This window comes from Herpailurus yagouaroundi, unplaced genomic scaffold, assembly GCF_014898765.1.
Source record: "Herpailurus yagouaroundi ecotype Mexico unplaced genomic scaffold, PumYag 205, whole genome shotgun sequence".
Taxonomy (NCBI): Eukaryota; Metazoa; Chordata; class Mammalia; order Carnivora; family Felidae; genus Herpailurus; species Herpailurus yagouaroundi.
In genome coordinates, this window is record NW_024412436.1 from 1,080,804 (window position 1) to 1,094,287 (window position 13,484).

Consider the following 13,484-nt stretch of genomic DNA (forward strand, 5'->3'; position numbering starts at 1 on the left):
GCAAAGTTTAAGGAATTCAAGGGTAAAAATTAAAAAAAAAAAAAAAAAAAATGAATGCCTTGAGCTGAACCATGTGTGAAACTCCAGACCAGAGAGGTGAGAAGTCTCACCAGTATACCAGTATGAACAGGTCTTACGACAAACAGGAGACTCTTGTTTGAGTTCCCTCTCTCTTGCTCTCACACATATGCGCATTCTTACACATATATACAGATAGCAAAGCATATGCTACGTATGTTTCAAAATATTCTTCAAGTTTCACGATACAGAGCACCACGCAATTTTAAGCATACCAACTAGACAGGATGACTTAAGATCATCTAGAAGACATATTTGAGCTTTTAAGAAAGGAATGAGTGATCTAGCAAACTAATTATCGTTTCTCTACAATCATCTAGTTGTATTCACATTAAACTCTGAGCTCACAGGTAGCAGTCCTCTTGGTGGAATGATTTAAAACACTAGGCTTGAGTCTCATATATTATCTCCTTTCACTGGGTTCCTCAGTTCAGAGACCTACTATTTAGGCTTTATTTTCAGTGGTAAGGACATTACTGTCAATTTCAAATACTTATCTCGTTTACCAAATGAGAAATGTTTACCTGAAAGAGGGGGTGGATGACCTATCTCTGAAGTATTAACTTCTTCCCTGCATTTCTAGAAAATTTACTCAGAAAAGTCCATTATTTTTATTATATTGCTGTCCCTCCACTTTATTTTTTGACATTTACTATAGAGAAAAAAATGACTGTGTAGACCAATTTAGCTTTTTTTAAGGTTCAGTTCAGCAATCCAAGAATTATTCATAATTCCAATCATACCTTAAAAGTGGGTTTCCAGATCTTACACTACATTTGGCAAAAGCAATTTCTTCTTAGATAGCAGTGCTGTGGACTTAGGTCCAAATGTCTGTGGATATTACTCTACCGTGTTATCACAGTAATTCTGAGCTTTGTGCCTCTCCTGGAAAAACTTTTGTAGACCTCATGTATGTTATCACAGTTATATGAACCACTGCCATCACATATTACAGCAGACCCTCCAAAGCGAGCTCTTGTATTAACACAGTTTAAAAAATATATTCATACCCACACACACCAAGCACGTGTACACATATTTACACCCATACATAGCATATATACACAATGCACAAACAATCACACATGCTTGTGGCATTTTAACAAGTGCCCTTAAACCTACCTACCCAAAGGGGCACAAGACACATGTACTTACAGAAATGAACCTACCATGTATATACTGTACACACAGAGACACATGCATAGAAAATACGTTTGTACACAGAAAACATCAACATTTATCACATACTGGTATTAGGTCCCATTTCATATTTGAGAATTGTGGCTACAGTCTATACTAAAAAGTCATAAAATTAATCTACATGACTACTTTTCAATTCTAAGTTTAGAAGGCGTACAGTTATATCACAGGAACTGGTTTCCTTAGAATGTTTTGGAATAGAACAAGTTTGTATCTGAACAGGTAGGCAATTTGCTAATAACAGACCCTACTTGCTCTTCTGTGTTATACATGACAGCTAAGATTAATATTCAGAAGAGTAATCTTGGTAGACGACTTCTGGAAATGCAATATATCTGTCCTAAATCAATACTATTTCAATAGTCTGTCCACAATTGAGTAAACGGTTATTCCAATGAGTCAATAAGCATGCAAGGTTTAGCGTGTGACAAGAAGTGATATACCTATCAAACAAACATACACAGTTTATTTTTCCAAATCCTAAAAATACTGTTATGTTTTATCTGATTATGCTAGGCATCTACTGTGTAGACAACATCAGAGCAATCAGTTAGGAGGAAGCTACACAAAAGATGAGGGGTGCTACGGAAAACTCTCAGCTCATTAGGCTACATTCCCACCTTAAGGCCTGGTATCAGTGCACTCTCCCCACCTCTTAGAGCTTCTGACTTCATTCACACTGACATCTCCTTTTAGCAGGATGCAAACCTTGGGGACATGGTATTCATACTAATTGTATGACACAGTACTGCAGCAAACTGAAAGTATTCTCCAACATGACTTCTGAAATTCCAAGGGAAGCTGGGCTCTGTTAGAAATAACTCACAAGTAAAAGAACAAAAATGTGCCTACAAAGAGAGACAATTGGGACAGTGAAACTGTAGGATTATAATCTGGGAGCAAAAGCCAAAGGCGACAAATGCCATTGTTTATGACTATATAAGATCAGTGGAAAGAAACTTGGAAAAACATCTCCAATTTTCTTTGACATGGTTTGTGCTGATCTAAGAACACACCAGTGGTTATCCACAATATTTTCCTTTAACAGAAGGAAATTTTTGAAATACAGCAAAATGCAAAACCACATTTAGCACAAAGCCAAACCCTGAAGTATATAATCCGTTAGCTGCCTATTTTAGAGAATTCAAAGGAAGAAGCAAAGGAAATCCTAAAAAGAGGGAATTTTATGAAAAGACCTCACTGTAGATAATTTGTTTTACTGTGGACATTTACTTAACACATTTCCATTTAGCTGCAGCTATTTTAAAAATACGTTATGTATCTTGCACATCTGTTCCATTCACAAAAGAGTTAAAGAGTTAAGATTTTTTTCAAAAGAGAAAAAAAAAGATGTGAGAAGATTTAGGGTGGTGTTCTTTATACAATCACTTGTAACTTAAAAGTTGAAATGTTCTTTTTGTCAATCTTGTATTCTCTGATTTTTCCCTATTGTAAGTGGGCTAGCTGTAACCCTTTAGAATAACCTCAGAACAATGCCATTCAACTTGGCAAGTTCTCTTTTTAATAATGGTTGAAAGTTTTTACTTCATAGTTTATGGGTGTCTGCTTTGGGTATAAACTACACAGGAAATTAAAGTTCAGTTAACATACAAATCATGTTTGCTGCTTTCAAAGGGAGGCATTTCAGTTGGTGAAATCTGATTTACTTCTGTAGAATATGAAATAGTGTCATGGGACGCCACTCTTCAGTGAGTACTTGCTCTGCTGTCTGGGAACAGTTAGCAGACAGAATTCCACTTGGCTTCTGGCTGTTTCCTACATGCTAATCATCTGGTCCTACATGGTCCAAAACTCAGCCTCAAGACTGAACTATTAACCCCCAAGCTAAACTGATTTTGTAAATTTTAGAAATGTTATTAGCATTTGCCAAGTTGCTTTAGATTTCAATGTCTTAATACCATTTAAAAAAATTTTTTTTAGAATGACTGGTATAGAGACTCTGAAGTTGTACAACTGTAAAAGTGTGAGCTCTGCTCTTAAACCATGGCATCTCTTACTAAATGACTTCTATTTTCATTCTAGGGCTCCCTTTAAAAATGGTTATCCCAGATAACCATATCTCAAGATCTATTGAGAAAGCCTAGAATGGATAGGAAGTTACATTAAACAGGTTTTAAAAGTAGGATAAATTCTTACACGGGGGAATTACAAATTAGTATGGAAAGAGAAATTTTTGCTCCAACCAAGTAAATAAATAAACAAACCGGAGTTAGTGTCAAAGTGTAGTTAGCCATGCCTAAAATGAGATCGGTACAAAAATTAAATATTTTCCATGTCAACCTTCACTGTAATCTATAAAGAGGTGAATATATTTGTGAATGAAGAAATTACATATTTCCAGACACTTCTAGAGATGTGAAATTTTGCTTCTTCCTTGAACTCTGAAACTAGCCGAATCTACTCACTGACTACCAAAAAATTAAGCTTTGATTCACTGTTGAATATGCTTCTAGCATGAAGCAAAACACAGTGGTATGAGGAAAAGCTCTCTAGAGCAAGCAATGCATTAACTTTTCCTTTGCAAACTACCTTGTGCTTCTGGAAAAGTTTTATTCTTAAGGAGTCCTAATTAAAAAAACAAAACAAAACAAAACACTTCCTAGCAGTCCTATGAAATAAAGCAAAAGGAAAGAGGATAGATCTATAATGGGTAATTATAGAGTAGGAGGAAACATTAATAATAGACAACATAATTTTTGTCAGCCAAACAGAATGTGGGAAAATAAGTATGTATGGCTTAGGTCTAAGCCCACCATCTCATAGCTCTTAAGAATTATACTTAATGGGCTACCTGGCGGATAACCTGGGAACTTGTCCAAAGCAATTTCAATATATGCCAGGGTAGGCAAATGGTCTCCCACTACTGGGCTGCTATACAAACCTACCCTTGGTCAATATACGACATATAAAGCCTCGAAAGGTTAGCAGTTTTCAAGAGTCAAACTCCAAAGGTCTGATACACCATGAGCAAAGAAGATGAGCAATAATGCATTAGTAAAACTGGTTACTTGCCTACTGATGTCCACACATGCGACTACTCATGATTTACTGATCAAATATGTTGCTTTCGCATAATTCATTAGTAATTAATTGCCATGCCAGACACTTCGTTTAGTCTAACAGGGAGGATTCTAGTGGACGGATTATAGTGGGACGAGTTGGTGATGGGGGTGGTCTCCGGCTAGAAAGAGAGAAAGAGAAAGGTAAAGAAACAAGTAGAATATCTAGCAGAAGGCTGTCCCAAAGACACTGAGAGAGTCATGGCACACATGCTCATGCACAGACAGGCCAGCAGGAGTGGTTGCCATCTGTAATGATTTTAACAGTGTCACCTCAGTCATCGAGCATTTTTAAACGAAAATACGCTAATTTTTTCATATGCAAATCTTTCTCAAAACTGAGGCTGTCCCTCCCAATACTAAAATAATAATTAAATCATTTAAAAGCTATCTGAAATATACTGCACATGTCTTCGCCAATAGAGAATGATTACATAGGGTGAACTCTGTTAGGTTATGCCGACTCCAGGAACTTATAAGATATACTAGGCTTCAGGGAATTCTGGGTTTTGAATTTTTATTTCCCTTTAAATAATATTCTTCCTCCTTTCTCTCACTGTCAGAATGTTAGTTATCACTTCTCATTGCCTTTAGCAGTAGAATTCTCCAATTTATTCTTTTACTTCTAATTTGCAGGGACCTAGAAAACCAGAGAATCAAGGTTTTCAAGTTCTCTACAATAAATGTAAACAGGCTCAGGATGAGTATCCCTCAGTTTCTGGTCAGTAATGGTGTTTCTGAGGTCAGCTGAGGTTGCTGAATAAACTCCAGATAATGAAATATTACTGTATGTGAGAATCTCAAATTTACCATGTAATATTCTTTATTTCCTGAACCCCTACATTTACTTCCTAAGTGTATTAGTAAACTTTGTGTGGACTTGATTTTGTATGTAGTATCTTGGGGAGTAATTTTTGTAACCAGCAAAATTCAACAAATTCTCCAAAGCTAAACCTTTCTTCTTGATAACTCTCCCATTGATTTTTTCAGAAAGATTCCTTCTGAAGTATAGTCATGTCTTGCAGTTGTTTCCGCATTGGAAACACTAGCATGATTAAATCAAACATCCCTTCTCAGGTATGAAGAAGTGAAGATAAAAAAATTAAAGAAAACAATCATAAAATGTTTAAAAATCACAAAGCTATAAAATAAAACTAGATGGTCAAGGAAAAAATAAAAGCAGAAGAGATATTGTTGACCAGTGGTATAAATACCATTTAGGCACAAACCCATAGATATTGGCAGATATCTATGGTCCCTGCACCTGAAAAATGTCCAAGAGGCTTTAGAGGAAAGATTTCCTTGGGAAGGTGTACTCCAATTTAACCTCTTATGCTGGTCTTATCATTAGGCAGGCACTCTATTTTATTTATTTATTTTATTTTATTGTTTATTTATTTTGAGAGAGAGAGAGAGAGAGAGAGAGAGAGAGAGTTGGGGAGGGGCAGACAGAGAATCCCGAACAGGCTCCGTGCCACCAGTGCAGATGCAGGGCTCAAACCCATGAACTGTGAGATCATGACCTGAGCGGAAGTTGGACACTTAACTGACTGAGCCACCCCGGCTTCCCCAGGGACTCAGTTTTTTAAAGTGTAACTGGAGATTCCTTACAGGCACAGTAACCAAATTAAACCGTTCAATACTTGTTGTTTAACTTGAGTAAACAAATAAATCCTCTTTTTTCCAGAAAGGCTACTGGCTACCATGACCACCTGAAATGTTTTGAGTATTCCCTGCTAGGAAAAGTCCTCCCAGACCATGCGAAAGCACCTGCCTTTCCACCACCATATTGCTTGTTTTCATTTAAAAGGACCATATTTATTTAGCTTATGTCCTGAATCTTGAACCTTAATCATTTTCTCCTTTGATGTGAAGTTTCTAGGGGTCAGAGGTCACATCCACTTAACTGGCCTCATACAGTGTTGAGCGTGATATTACATGCAATTACGTCCTCAGTGCTGTTTTGTTCATCTGCTAGACCTGCTATCCATCCTTCAAGACTCACTTCTGTGATGTCTTCTCTGACCTACTTCCCCCATCTTGATACAGTTGCTTCGAAAGCATCTCAGCATATTTCTATTACAACCATCACACTGAATCCTAATTAGGTTTGTATGTTTACCTCCACTGATGAGAAACGGGCTGTATCTTACTCATCTTCCTATTCTTACAGGGTGTGCTTATCATTCAGCCACTAAACAACTGACCACTGACAACTGAATAAATTAAAGTTATCCCCAGAAGTAAGAAGCAATTGATGAATACAGGGTGCCCAGGTGGCTCAGTTGGTTAAGCATCCAGCGTCAGCTCAGGTCATGATCTCACAGCTTGTGGGTTCAAGCCCCACGTGGGGCTCTGTGCTGACAGCTCAGGGTCTAGATCCTGCTTTGAATTCTGGGTCTCCCTCTCTCTCCCTGCCCCTCCTCCTGCTTGCACTCTGTGTCTCTTTCTCTCTTAAAATAAATAATAATAAAGTAAAAAGAGAAGCAATTGATGAGTATTCACTGACCTTTACATTACATAAAGATATTTGTGACATTGCTGCTGCAGAAAGAAAAAAAAAGCTACAGTGACATGTAGGATTTTGACCTTTGGAAATGTTACCTATAACATATATACTCAATTTTTTAATAGATGTTTGGAGTAAGTATTAAATAATAGGCCTCCTGTCCTCAGCGAGTTTGATAAATAGTCACATAACCCATAGAAATGTATTCTTAGCAATTAAGCAGTTCTGGGAGGTGGGGAGGGAGTTGGCCAGAATTTGAACTTGAAGGAAGGAAACTCTACCAGAAGATTCAATAATGGGTTGGACTTAATTAGGGGATTTTTTTTAAGTGGATATTAAATTACAAATTCAGTGAGAGGCAGGATACAACATGGCATGGCGGGTTGGTAACTGTTTCCTGCATGCATGCTAGCTTGCACCAAGGATTGTAGCAAAGGGAGAAACGAATACAAACTAAGTTCTCTTCTGATCCTTTTGTTCTTGGCTGAAATGTCATTCCTCGGTGCTTCCTGACCATCCTAGTTTCCAACCACCCTGCCCCCAGTCACTTCATGGTATTTGTGTATTTCATAGCACTTAATCCTGTTTGTAATTATTATTTATTCACTAGATTATTGTCTATAGTTTCTGATAAATTCCTTGAGAGCAGAGACCACATATTGTGTATTTATTATGTATATTCAGCATTTAGCATAATGTGATTATGCAGTGAATAAAAGAAGGCAGTGAATAAAAATTTATTAAATAATGTACAAATGAATGACTGAAAAGTGTCTAAACAAAGATGTTTGGCTAGGTTAGAGTACAGGCCAGATCAGAGGGGACAGATCCAATGGGGCCAAGAATAGTTTTGAGGTGTTTATCTGCGAGTTTCCGCTGACAGAGTACTAGATCTGGAGTCAGGAGACATGAATTCTAGCTCCAACTGCCAATTTGTACCTTCACTAACCACCGGAAGTACTTTAGAGAACTTCCTGAGTTTCCCCATCACAGGCATAGGAGACTCAGACTAGATGATCTATTACATGCTTTCTAGTTATACGTTGCATGCAAAATTTATTGAGCGTCTACTATGTGGACTGCATTATGATGCATGATTTTTAAAAACTCAGAATCTATTCAGAGTGGAAGATGAGCAGGATAGACAAGTATGCAAGTGGTTTTTACTATCGCACCTCATTTCAAGTGGAAAAAGCAGGGGCAAATATGATTTCAACTGCAATATATAAAACTTGGAAGACGTAAGAGAATGTAGGTCTATAATGAGGTTATAAGAAATTAGAAATTATGTGATGAGGATGGGAGGGAGGAGTTCAATCATGGGGATAGAGAAGGGAGAGATTTAAATGTTCTGATGGCCCAACTGTTGCTCATTAATCTCGTCCCCAGTTTTGGATCATGCTGATGGACCAAGAAAAAGACAACGGTAATGGGCAAGTGCAGAAAGGAAGCAAGGCAGGACACTAGGGGAACGTAACTGTCTGCTCTGTGCTGGCACTTTTGTCTTTTCTGTTAAACTTGCAAGATCTTTGGCTCGTGGCATGGTTTTTAATAAAGAAATCAGGAGAATCTCTCCATTATGAGCTCTTTAAAAGCGTCCCTTAGGGGCGCCTGGGTGGCGCAGTCGGTTAAGCGTCCGACTTCAGCCAGGTCACGATCTCGCGGTCCGTGAGTTCGAGCCCCGTGTCAGGCTCTGGGCTGATGGCTCAGAGCCTGGAGCCTGTTTCCGATTCTGTGTCTCCCTCTCTCTCTGACCCTCCCCCGTTCATGCTCTGTCTCTCTCTGTCCCAAAAATAAATAAACGTTGAAAAAAAAAATTAAAAAATAAAATAAAATAAAATAAAAGCGTCCCTTAGGGCCTTGCATTAAATAGGCACTGCATACCTGCGTGGTGAATCAATGACTAAAAGGATAAAGGACAAAATTTCCATCATGTGCTTTCAAAATAATTGTGACATCTTTAAAATATGTGCCATTTCAGGTTAAAGTAATATATATATATACGCTTAGTAATTAAAAATCCTGAAAGATCCCCCTCCCCACCCTCCTAGAAGGAATAGGCATCATTTTGTTTCCAAAACAAGAAAACTCTACTAGGAAGCAATTCAGGAGGAGCATTAAGTTGTTCAGTGTGATTTTCTTAATAAGCGATGCTGTTTGCCAACTTGAAGACCAGAAATGCATTTAAGGTTTACTGTTAAGGCCATTTCATTGGTCTACTTCCTAACCATTCAAAGAGTTTCCAAAGACATTCACCTCATAAGACAGTTTGTTTTGGGCAAAGCAAAATTGTTTTGTACCAAATTTTGCTCAGTTGCTTTGTTTAGTGATGGGCTTCATTAAGTAACCCATTACATGGAACTGGAGCATCTTGCATCACTTAGTGTTTATTGAAACACTGTGTTGTGTGTGGGCGGTTTATGGTTATGATAGAAGAGCCATGTTTCTGCTTCCAAATCAAAGGGAAAGATGTAATACTTGCAGTTGCATTTGTGGCTGCAGGGATGAACCTTTTACAGTCTTTTGGACAATGACAATTTTTGTAAGAAAGTCCAATGCTCATGCAGGGTGGGTGGCATTGAGGGCGGGGGTGGGGTGGGGACTGGCTTTACTAAGAGAAAAATGCATTATTTGTCTTACTGTCTCTTTCAGTTCTCTTCTAAGAATGGAAGAACTAAAATTTCATCTGCTCTGCTTTGGGTTAGCTGGTTTTGAGTATTCATGATGTGAGGCCTATCTTAACAGGGGTTGGGGGAGAATTCTATAGGGCAAATTGCTTTAGTGTGGGGTGGTGGTGGAAATAAATGACTGTTCCTCTAGTTTCTTGCCACCAGGTACCATAACACTGATTGTTGAAATGGCTTGGTCTTTCTGCCCCTGCCTTTATTCCTTGTTGGGGTGGGAAGTGGGAATTATGAGACTGGTAAATGTATGAGCCAGACTGAGTCTACGCAGCTCAGTTTCCTTCCTCTTCTATGTTTAAACTAAGATTTCCTGACTCCCAGGCCAGGATTCTTTCTACGGGACAGTTACATTAGCATGTGCTAAGGCAATGGTTCTCAAATTGGACCATAAGTCAGAATTCCCAGGTGGGCTTGTGAAAATTGAGATTGCTGGGTACCACACAGTGTTTCTAATGTGGTGAGACATTTCTAGCAAGTTCCTAGATGCTGCCGATGCTGCTGGTCCTGGGACCAGGCTCTGAAAACCATTGTTCTAAGGTATAATAAGTGATTTTGGTCTTACTTTATTAGCAATTCAATTCACTTGCAGATAAAGTATGAGCAAAAAGAGAAAGTACCAAAAAAAACTCTTAAGAAGGATGAAGAAATGATTATAGAAATACTTTGACACGTTTGAGAATTAGATGTAAGATGGGTCAGAGAGGTGTTAGGTTTATTTTGTAAAGACCAAGATACTATATCTCTGATAGTTTTCTTGTTAGTCATCACCAGAAGAATATACTTGCTTAGGGAAGCTTGTATTTGCTTATGATAATGTCAGTAAGTACAGAAAGTAAGTATCTATGAACATGCATTCCAAATTGTCATCTTTGGAGAGGGTTAAGACTGAAATCCAACCTAAATTAGCTAGGTGAACCACCCTCCCTGCCCCCCCCAAAAAAAGGAAACACTCAAAAAAGATATACAAACATTAACACATCTAGAGGAATGAGATATGCCTACCAGGGTAGTATTTGCCTAGAAAAGGATATGCAACAGGCTTCTTTATACCACAAGTTCTCCTTATTAAAGATAATTGAGGCTTTAAAATACTTCTGTCTCAAAAATTCAATTTACATAGAATTACATTAGGATGATGGTAGAGTTACACATCCCAGTTTCTAGGAGTCACAGGATCTGATACCAACTTGCCTAACTTGTTTATCTTATTGATGAAACAGGTAAAAAACAAAACAAAAACAAAAACACCCTTTTTTAAATGAAGGGTTTTGTGTACTGAACCATAAGAAGTAAGGCTACATCTGGGGAATTTCTTAGAAAACAGAACAAAATAGAACTAAAACAAAAACTGCTTCTGAGTTTTCTAAAATCATAAAGAGCACCTCCCACAGTGGGCTCTGCTGGGCTTGTCTCGAAAGCAGCCCCAGGCAAACATGGCCCTGTGGATCAGCTGAGTCGGGGGTGTCCATAGTCTCCCTCGGGAACTGTAATGCCTTGTCTCTCCACGGTCCTCCTGAATTACGTCATCCTTGCATTGTTTTTCACAGTTTAAGGCATGTATATATAGTTTATACATAGTTCATCATCTGAATGACATTAATAAACTTCCAATGAACCAAGATTATTCTTTATCCTGCTGACAGTCCTCCACAGCACCTGCAGAGGGCAGTGTCCCAACCAGTAGTTCAGTGGATGGGAATGAATGAATATGCCAAGGACAAATCAGGAGAGCACCTCTGGGTGAAATGGAACAGCAACTAACTAGGACCTTCCTCTTGCAAATGTCTGCTCTACCAGCTTATGAGACAGTATTTTAAACACAGTTGCGTTTGTGCTTTGCTTCTTATTTTGAGCATTTATTAACAAAACAGATTTTTGCATATCTATAAGCTATGAGGCTGTTTTAAAAAATGCTACAACGGTCAGGATATTGACCACATGGAAGATAGTAGTTTGTAATTTATTATAAAAAATAATATAGGCTGCTATCCAGCATATTTTTGGCCTTTTCAGCGTTAGTAACACAATGAGCCAATACTGTCCAAGAATAGTTTACAGTAGATGTTGGAAAGAACGAGAACTTGGAGTCCACTTAAAGGGTTTAAGAATTCTCTAATATGATTCGTGCTACATATTAGAGCCAGTATCTTTCCCCTGTGAAAATGAACCCATGATTTTATAACATATGTCATTGGGAAAGTATGAATCAGTTGATGGAATCTGAAGTAAGAACATAAGGGGAAAAATAGTCCACAACTGTTATTTGATGATATAAACATCTAATATCCTGTATAAATTAGTCCCTGAGATAAATGGTAATTTTAATCTCCCTCCCCACATGGATTTCATTCATAGGGACAGTACAGATATACCCACTTCCGTGATTCCAGCAAAAAAGTAGCTTAAAGGATGATTTGCCCACATTAACTCTGCTCACTTTGTGATTTGTACAAAATAATTTTATAATAGCATTCAGGCAGGCAAGCATTTGAATAGAACAGAACAAGAGAGAAAGTATTTGTGTTTAAATTCTTAAAAAATTTTTTAAAAAAATATTTATTTACTTTTGAGAGAGAGAGAGACAGACAGACAGACAGACAGAATGCGAGCGAGGGAGGGGCAGACAGAGAAGGAGACACAGAATCTGAAGCAGGCTCCAGGTTCTGGGCTGTTAGCACGGAGTCCGATGTGGGGCTCGAACCCACGAGATCATGACCTGAGACAAAGTCGGATGCTTAACCAACTGAGCCACCCAGGAGCCCCTAAATTGTTTCCTACAGTACACTAAATATTGGGTTAATTCCAAAATAAATTTCGATTAAGTGCTGCACATCCAACTCATTTTGTATTCTTTCATTTCCCAGTAAGCCCTGTTTATGTGCTACGTGCTGTGTTAAGTCAGAGGTACGGAAACATAATCACTGCCTAGGAGTTTCTATTGGAGATGGGGCAACAGTGTAAGTGCTCTGACAGGGCTGTGCCTCAGGAGTTTCAGGGACACCTGGAGTCTTAGCCTGGGATTGGAAGGTTAGGGGGTTAGAAGGACTTCCAGAAAGCAAGGGAAGTTGAGGGGACTGGCAGCCCAAGAAATAGGAAATAGTATGTGTGAAGGAAAGAAAGCTAGAAAAAAAAAGCACTGTCAGTTTGAGAAACAAAATGTTGTCTTGTTTTTTATCACAAGTGTCAAAATTCCTTGTTTTGCTCTGAGTCCTAATTCATAAAACAGAGAACTTAGAGGGTTTGGGGTTGTATTACAATATGATTCCTTAACAGCATTATTTTTGAGATTAAAAAAACCCCATGGTTTAGCCTCTGGACTGTTATCACTGACAACAGAAAAGCTGGTGGAGGGAAAGACTCAAAGATCTGCAAAGAAGCAGAAGGTGAGAGGGATACAGTGGTAAAAGAAAGGATGTGGTTTGAAAAGAGTTTTACACGCACATGGCTATTGAATGAAGTTAGGCAGTGTCCCTTCGGATGATTTTCTTCCATTTCTCTCCCTCTCTCCTCTTTTCTCCCTCCCTCCCTCCCTCCCTCCCTCCTCCTCTCTCTCTCTCTTTTGAGAAATCCCCAAAGAGATCTCCAAGAACTTACATGCTGTAGAAACCTAGTCCCATTGATGTTGCTGGGGCACAACTATGTCTAACCCTCTTCATCTTCTTCTGTCCTCTTCTCCCTGCCCTCCCCCTCACTCCCACCCCAGGCACCAGGGGAAGGGGTTGGCCAACTCCGCCATTTGGGGGAAGGAGGAGAGGTTGGGAAGGAGGTGCTAAGAACCAGCTACTGGGAGAGGAGATGCACATTCCTTTGTCATCTCAAGTCAGTGAGAAGAGGAAAAAGAAGCAGGGATGGGGAGGAAAAAGGCGCCCCTTTGAATCTCTACATAGAACTGGAATATTTGTTTCTGGTTTGGAAAGACAGAAAAGGCTTTTT

At 38.7% G+C, this 13,484-nt stretch overlaps 2 protein-coding genes across 10 annotated transcripts in view; one reads left to right on the forward strand and one right to left on the reverse strand.

Moving 5' to 3' along the window:
• PIGC (phosphatidylinositol glycan anchor biosynthesis class C) overlaps positions 1-8,519 on the forward strand; it is a 29,781-nt gene extending 21,262 nt beyond the window's left edge. The window contains exon 3 of the transcript XR_005783570.1: positions 8,472-8,519. The gene's annotated coding sequence lies outside the window, so the exon portion shown is untranslated. The remainder of the gene's footprint in view (positions 1-8,471) is intronic.
• The window catches only part of DNM3 (dynamin 3), a 569,179-nt gene that overhangs the window by 5,626 nt on the left and 550,069 nt on the right, over positions 1-13,484 (reverse strand). For 4 of the 9 annotated variants that reach the window (XM_040451686.1, XM_040451679.1, XM_040451677.1 and 1 more), the window contains one exon: positions 2,817-4,480. The exons of the other annotated variants lie outside the window; for them this stretch is intronic. In XM_040451686.1, coding sequence (XP_040307620.1) covers positions 4,411-4,480 — 70 coding nt within the window. In that variant the 3' untranslated portion in view covers positions 2,817-4,410. Of the gene's footprint in view, positions 1-2,816; positions 4,481-13,484 lie in introns of those variants that run through there. 9 annotated transcript variants of the gene reach the window in all.